Source organism: Phalaenopsis equestris, unplaced genomic scaffold, assembly GCF_001263595.1.
Source record: "Phalaenopsis equestris unplaced genomic scaffold, ASM126359v1 Scaffold000002, whole genome shotgun sequence".
NCBI lineage: Eukaryota > Viridiplantae > Streptophyta > Magnoliopsida > Asparagales > Orchidaceae > Phalaenopsis > Phalaenopsis equestris.
This window is the reverse complement of record NW_018164444.1, coordinates 80,671,457-80,678,746: the sequence shown is the minus strand read 5'-3', so window position 1 is coordinate 80,678,746 and position 7,290 is coordinate 80,671,457. Positions and strand designations below refer to the sequence as shown.

At 35.4% G+C, this 7,290-nt stretch overlaps 1 protein-coding gene across 1 annotated transcript; it reads right to left on the bottom strand.

Moving 5' to 3' along the window:
- Positions 1-684: 684 nt before the first annotated feature.
- Positions 685-1,124, bottom strand: LOC110029553 (the record flags this gene model as incomplete). The annotated part of the gene is given in 2 exon segments (XM_020731935.1): positions 685-770; positions 891-1,124. Coding segments are annotated over 2 exon segments (294 nt in total), but the record flags the coding sequence as incomplete, so codon positions are not given.
- Between the last annotated feature and the right edge of the window lie 6,166 nt (positions 1,125-7,290).

The window sequence follows — 7,290 nt, the reverse complement described above, 5'->3', positions numbered from 1 at the left end:
GAAATAAATATTTTTTCAATTATTCCTCCTACTAAAAGCTCTTAAATAGGAAAAACCACCTTACACCAAAAAATTCAAAACCCATGCCTTTGATTGCTTAAATGCTGAAATTACAATGTGCATGTAAAAACAGTATGATAGGACTCTCAGAAAACAAAGTTGTTGATATTGAGGTTGAATATGCAAAACATCATATAGCTACTGTCTATCTGCTTTCAGCATTCAATCAATTTTTTAGCCCATTGCGTTTTCAGCATTTATATAAATGATAAAACAAAGACTTGAGGTTTTTTAGGCTAGCATTTTTCAAGTTGAAATCTTTTTGCTGTCATGACAACTCTAATGTCAGTTTTTATATGTCGAAGTGCAGTATGAAATCATTTTATAAAAATTAAATAAGAGAGTCCAAAACTAACGAATAAAATGCATATAAAAAGTAAAAGAAGATAAAATTGCAATTTATAATCTCATATATTCTGATTAAAAAATTTACAATCGAATGTCATAAACTAAAGAACGATTCTAACTGAAGCTACAAAATAACAATAACTATGGAAAGTCAAAATCTTAGAATTCTTAAGAACATCCACTCTAACAATGCAGAATGCCATACCTCCTCTTGCGTCTTCTCGATAGAGGATTATTTCCTATTCTTATTGATTCAAAGTTTCTGGTAGAACAATGAAAAAGATAAATGAAGAATCAACTCATTAATCTACTTTATACATGTTTGCATTAATCTCCGACAACCATACGCCAGGAAATAAGTCCTACAACAATGAACATAAATTCAAAATTAGAGATCAAAATTAATCCAAATACAATCGAAATTGCCACTGCCATAATCAAGAATGAGAATTATCTGCTCAAAATATGAAATTTTCTCTTACATCGAGTTGCCTCTGGATGGCCTTGGATCTCTTTTTAGGTCTTCGACTGGGCTTCGTCCCCTTGAACACCAAAAAGTCCTCCTCGATCTCCGCTCGAAATAACGAAATAGAAAACTTCTTCCGCCGACCATTTTCGCCGACCGCGGATTTTCGCATAACGGATTTACCCAATGGCGGATTAGAAAGTGATGAGCAATGGTACTTGTTCCTTCCGTTCTCCAATGGAGCTTGACACGCAGCTCTTCGTTTCCTCGGATTCCACGGACAGGCCATCAGTGCAGCAGCAGCCTCTTCTGCAGCGGTAGAAGAGGCATTGTCCTGCTCCGCCTCCGTTTCCTTCTCCCCGCCAGTGTGAGACGACATGGGAAGAGCACTAACAGGAAAATAAGAAGCTTTTCTATCTCCTCGGGGCTCTATTTGGGTATACGGATCAGTCGATCGATCACCCGAACCATTGCCCCCAGAGATGGGTTTCTCACCGCGTAAAAACCGTTGACCGCTCCAGTTCATCGTCGGAAAAAAAAAGTCGTGAAAACGCGACGGTCTCGCAAGGGAGCGTTTGGGTCTTATCTCCCCGTCGCCGGCTAGCTCTAACCGCCGCCCGTCAGTCACTCCATAACCTGCGGAAGACAGCATTTTTGAAAACCGATTCGGCTCCAAACAGAAAATTATCCGTGGAAGCAATAAAAAAGGAAGGCTTCTTAAGGGCTTCGTTGGACGAGCACGATAGGGTGGGAGAGAAGCTTAGCAGGGAGGAAGAAGAAGAACAGGGAAAGGGAAGAAGGGCGAGGCGGAAATACTCAACGTTCTGTGGGGTTCGTCTCTTCAAACGTGGAAGGGGACAATTACATACAAACCACCCCAAATTTGTTATTTACAGATTAAACCTGTCTTTCATCCATTTTCAAATTCTAACTGAACTATTAAAATTTATTATAAAATCTGAACTCTTAATTTTCATTTTATATCAAAATCTAAATAATTTGATCGTGCCACTTGTAAATATATCATTTGAGCAGTTCACAAAAATCACTTAAATAATTTATTTGTAAATACTAATATTTTTGGTGGTGTGTATGTAATTATCCGAAAAATTGGTGAAATATATAAAGTTACGGAGTCTCGCATTTTGATTCCCAGGCGTGCGTGCTAATGTATTTAATTTGGGCCTTACGATGGCAGGAAACAAAGGAGATAAATTTTCGAAAAGGGCAATTTCTGGATGGGCGAATTTTATAGGATCGTTGGAAGCATCTAAGGCAACTCCGAGAGTGAGCATACCGCTTTAGGTTGGCAGTTTGTTAGAAGAATTAGAGGTGCCGGAAAAAAGTGGATTAACGGTTAGATATCTCCCCGTCGCCGGCTAGCTCTAACCGCCGCCCGTCAGTCACTCCATAACCTGCGGAAGACAGCATTTTTGAAAACCGATTCGGCTCCAAACAGAAAATTATCCGTGGAAGCAATAAAAAAGGAAGGCTTCTTAAGGGCTTCGTTGGACGAGCACGATAGGGTGGGAGAGAAGCTTAGCAGGGAGGAAGAAGAAGAACAGGGAAAGGGAAGAAGGGCGAGGCGGAAATACTCAACGTTCTGTGGGGTTCGTCTCTTCAAACGTGGAAGGGGACAATTACATACAAACCACCCCAAATTTGTTATTTACAGATTAAACCTGTCTTTCATCCATTTTCAAATTCTAACTGAACTATTAAAATTTATTATAAAATCTGAACTCTTAATTTTCATTTTATATCAAAATCTAAATAATTTGATCGTGCCACTTGTAAATATATCATTTGAGCAGTTCACAGAAATCACTTAAATAATTTATTTGTAAATACTAATATTTTTGGTGGTGTGTATATAATTATCCCAAAAATTGGTGGCATGTATAAAGTTATGGAGTCGCATTTTGAAACAAAGGAGATAAATTTTCGAAAAGGGTAATTTCTTTTTCAAGAAATTGGATGGGCGAATTTTATAGGATCGTTGGAAGCATCTAAGGCAACTCCGAGAGTGAGCATACCGCTTCAGGTTAGCAGTTTGTTAGAAGAATTAGACGTGACGGAAAAAGTGGATTAACGGTTAGAGATAACAGAATGTCGGAGAATGTGGGACTTGAGCTTATTATCTCTTTTCACAAGTTTCCACTCAAATAACAGAATTTATAGTAGAACATAAAACGCAAAAATATCTGCTTCATCGAATAAAACTTCTAATTGAAAATACATCATAATATTCTACAATAAACCAATATTATATATATATATATATATAGCAAAAGTCAGCACTTCACCTTGAAAAATCTTACTTTTGCAGCTGGGTTGAATTCGTCGAATGAAAAAAATCTTTATTTATTTATTTATTACTAGAATAATATTAATGCATGTCTTAAGATTCACGATGATAGAATAATAATTTAACATCGTAGCAAATGATAGAGATCCAATACATACCAAAAAAATTTATGTAGAAGAAGAAACATCGATTTTTTTTTGTGAAAACTCTAAAAAAGAAAAATAACCATGGGGTCAGGATTAGATGAAATAACTCACCATGCAATTGCAAGTAAGTACATAAACTCACACTCCTCTTGAATTAAATAAAATGAAATTATAATGTTGATATACAACTATAGTTCAAAAATAATAGTTATAACAGGCAACAAAGACTGTAGTCAATTGTTATGAATGAAATAGCCTGTCATGAATATTGTAGACGGTGGTTGTAGTGTCAGTTGGTCGTAGAGACAATAGATGAAAGTTGTGATAGTAGTTGGTCATGTAGGTCATAGAGGGTTGTTTCAAGGGAGTCAGTTGGCCACTGAGGTCCAAGTATGGAGCTGCAGGAGTTTTGAGCCACGTAGGTTATAGTTGGTCACATCAGTCGTATTGGAGAGCTGTGATAACATCCGTAAGCCATAGAAGCTAGAGTTGGGAGTTGCGTGATTTGTGGACAATCAAGTCATAATAAGTCTCGTAGGTCATGGTGGTGAACTATAATAACGTCTGTAGGTCGTAGAAGTTAGAGTTGGGAGTTACATGACTTTTGGACCACGTTAGCCGCAGTTGGTCACATATGTCATGGTGGTGAGCGGCAATAATGTTCGCAAGCCATAAAAGTTGGAATTAGGAGTTGCAAGAGCTTTAAACCACATAAACCATAGTTGTTCGTGCAAACTATAATGATGAGTTGCAATAACATCCATAGGGCATAGAAGACAAAGTTGGAAGTTGCATGATATGTAGACCACTTAAGTCATAGTTGGTCACATAGGTGATAACGATGAGTTACAATAATGTCCGTAGGCCATAAAGGCCAAAGTTTGGAGCTTAATGAGTTGTAGACCACTTAGGTCGTAGAAGGTAGTGAGCTACAATAACTTTCGTATGTCATAGAGGCCAAATTTAGGAGTTGCATTACCTATGAGCAACGTAGGTCGTAGATGGTCCCATAGGTCGTAGTACTGATCTGTAATAATATTTGTAGGTCATAAAGGCTGGAGTTGGGAGCTGCGTAAGCTATGAGAAGATATTTAAGATTTTGGGGAAGGTCACTACACTCAGAGTATGACTGTTGTAAGTTATTATTGCAAGGTGTTACACCGTACCCGTGATGCATTGTTACACCATCTTTATGTTGCATTTTTACATCATATTCAAAGTACAACCTGACACTGTCTTTGGGGCGCGTTGTTACACCGTCTTTAGGCGTGTTGAGAAATGGGGTGTTCCCGAGCTCGTGGATACATTTTTATTCCATAAAATCAGATGTTATAAGTGAGGGGTGCCCTCTAGTCCATTTTACATCATGAAGTCCTTCTATTCATAGAAGATATGAGCGGTAAACATTATATAAAAATTAAATAATTGGTCTTGTTTTGAAAGAGAGAAGGAAATGACATTTTGGTCCTTTTTATTTCGATCGTTGCATTGTTTTGAGATCGATGCCGACTTTCATGTTCATGTTTCTTTGCCTTGGTCCTACAGCTCCACTTTTTGTCTATTTTATAACTGTATCTAATAGTTTATATATTTTTATATTTTTCTTGTATATTGACAGCATAAACTAGATGAATTTTTTATGTTTTATCATATTTATCAAAAGAACACATTCAATACATAAGAAATTAAGTGGCTTATATGTGAATTTCTTTAAGATGATGATTGTTTTAGCGGGGCTATCCGAGTGATAGAAGAATGTCTGGCGACTGAGATGTGGTAGCCCGTCTAATGAGTTCGGCCAACTGATATTCATTGAAGAAAGGTTAGCCAAAGGAGAGACTTGGTCGCTGGACTGAAATGGCGTAGCTTAGGGAGAGAGCTTAGCCCATTTACTAAAGTGAGGTATCCGACTATTGACTTGCCATGAAATCCATGTAGGCTATTTTTGACTATACAATATAACATTACATTTGTATTTCAATGATTAGTTATCAAATAATTTTAGAAAATTTAACATATCTAATAGCTGTCGTTCTATTAAATTTTCAATATTTAAACACCTCATGATTTACTAAATTGGTAGTTACAAGATTTACTAAATCCTACTTAGAGTTTAACAACCCTTTTGAGTTTTTCTGATAACCAACAGGATAAATATCAAGGGAGTGCCCCAAAATAGTGTATGACAGACTATTGTCAAATAAAACAATCAACTATCTTTTAGAATTTTCTTGTACTTTTTTTTTCTATCTTCAATTTATTGTTCATTATAATTCTGCATTTAATTTAGGTTTTAAATCAAAACCCTTGTGGGGTTTTAAAAAAACTGAATTTTAATTAGACTTTAGAAAAAAAATCATTTAAGCTAAGAAAACTAGTAAATGAGAAGCTATACTTCACCATTCATGATTTTAAATATGAAAATCCGCAAAGCTTTCTTTATCAAATTATCTTGTTTATATGGTGGTTATAAATCTCTAATTATAATGTTTCAAACTAAGTTTTATTTCAATCATGGTTTTAAATCATTTTTTGTAATGTATTTATTTTGATGATAGAGCATTTGTGGTTGAAGGGAAAATGTGATTTTAAGCCTATTGCTAGCCATTATTTTTTAAGGCTTAATCATTGTATTAGATACCATTAGGTGTCATTTTTCTTAAGATGAGTTTATGTCATTCATCAATTTTAAGAGACATTAAATATAATATCATTTATTGTGAATGCAAATTAATATGCCTGCATTAACTTGTTAAAGAAGCTGGAATGGTGAAATGCAATCTTACAGATGTTCAAGAAATTGATAGGAAGATAATTATAATTATTTTAAATAGATGGACAAAACTGATGATGCATCAATTAACATGAATTATAAAAGAATAGTAAAGTTTAAAACATAATCATAAGAAATCAAGTCTAAAAATTTAATCATAGAATTATGATTATAGTTACATGTCAGAAGATTCACATTGATAGAGTGATAATTTAAAATCTTATCGTTGCATGAAGATTCATTACACACACATATAGATCATTGAAAAATAATAGGAGGAAACTCTAAGCTTTTTTGTATATAAAAACCTCAAAAAGGGCAAAAGCCATGGGCATAACCAAATCAAAGAGCCCGACTATGCACCTCAAAAAGGGAAAAAATCATGGGCATAACCAAATTAAAGAGCCCGACTATGGAATGGTAAGTAGATAAATTCAATCCTCTACTAAATTAGAGAAGATGAAATTACAAATCTGATAATCACAGATGTAGAATAGTAGTTCAGCTATAATAGCCATAATTAGGCTACAAAAAAGGTAGTTTTTGACAATAATAGAAATAATTAGCCAAAAAGATCATATTTGGTTACTACAAAGGTTGTAGTTGAGGTCGTAGTTGGCCATAAAATATGTAGTCAATAGTTGCAATAGAAATTGTTGGTCATTGAGGATGTAGGCGATGGTTGAGAAAAAAAAGCTCTAGTTGGAAGCTATAATAGTATCCATCAGCCTTAGAAGCTGTAGTTGGTTATTGAAATAGCGTCTGTTGGTTACAAAGTTTATAGTTCGAATCTATAGTAGCTTCAATCAGCCACAAAAATCATATTTGGTGTCTGTAATAACATTAATTGTCCAGAAATTACATAATTGATGACTACGATAGCGTCATTTGGTCACAAAGGTCATATTCCGTGATGATAATATTGACAGTTGGCCACAAAGGTAATATTTGGAAGTTGTGGAAGCATTAGTTCGCCATATGAGCCGTAATTAGCATATGGACCCCTTCTTTTAGAGAGAACATAGTTACAAATTTATATTGAACATTGCATTTATCTTTATACAGTGTAAAAGAAAATACATATACTCATAATAACCTTCTTATTCGGGGGTACAAATATTTCTAGCAGTGGTCGCCAATAGCCAGTGGTTGGCGGCGAGCGGGGGGGGCGAACACCGGGGTCCGTGGG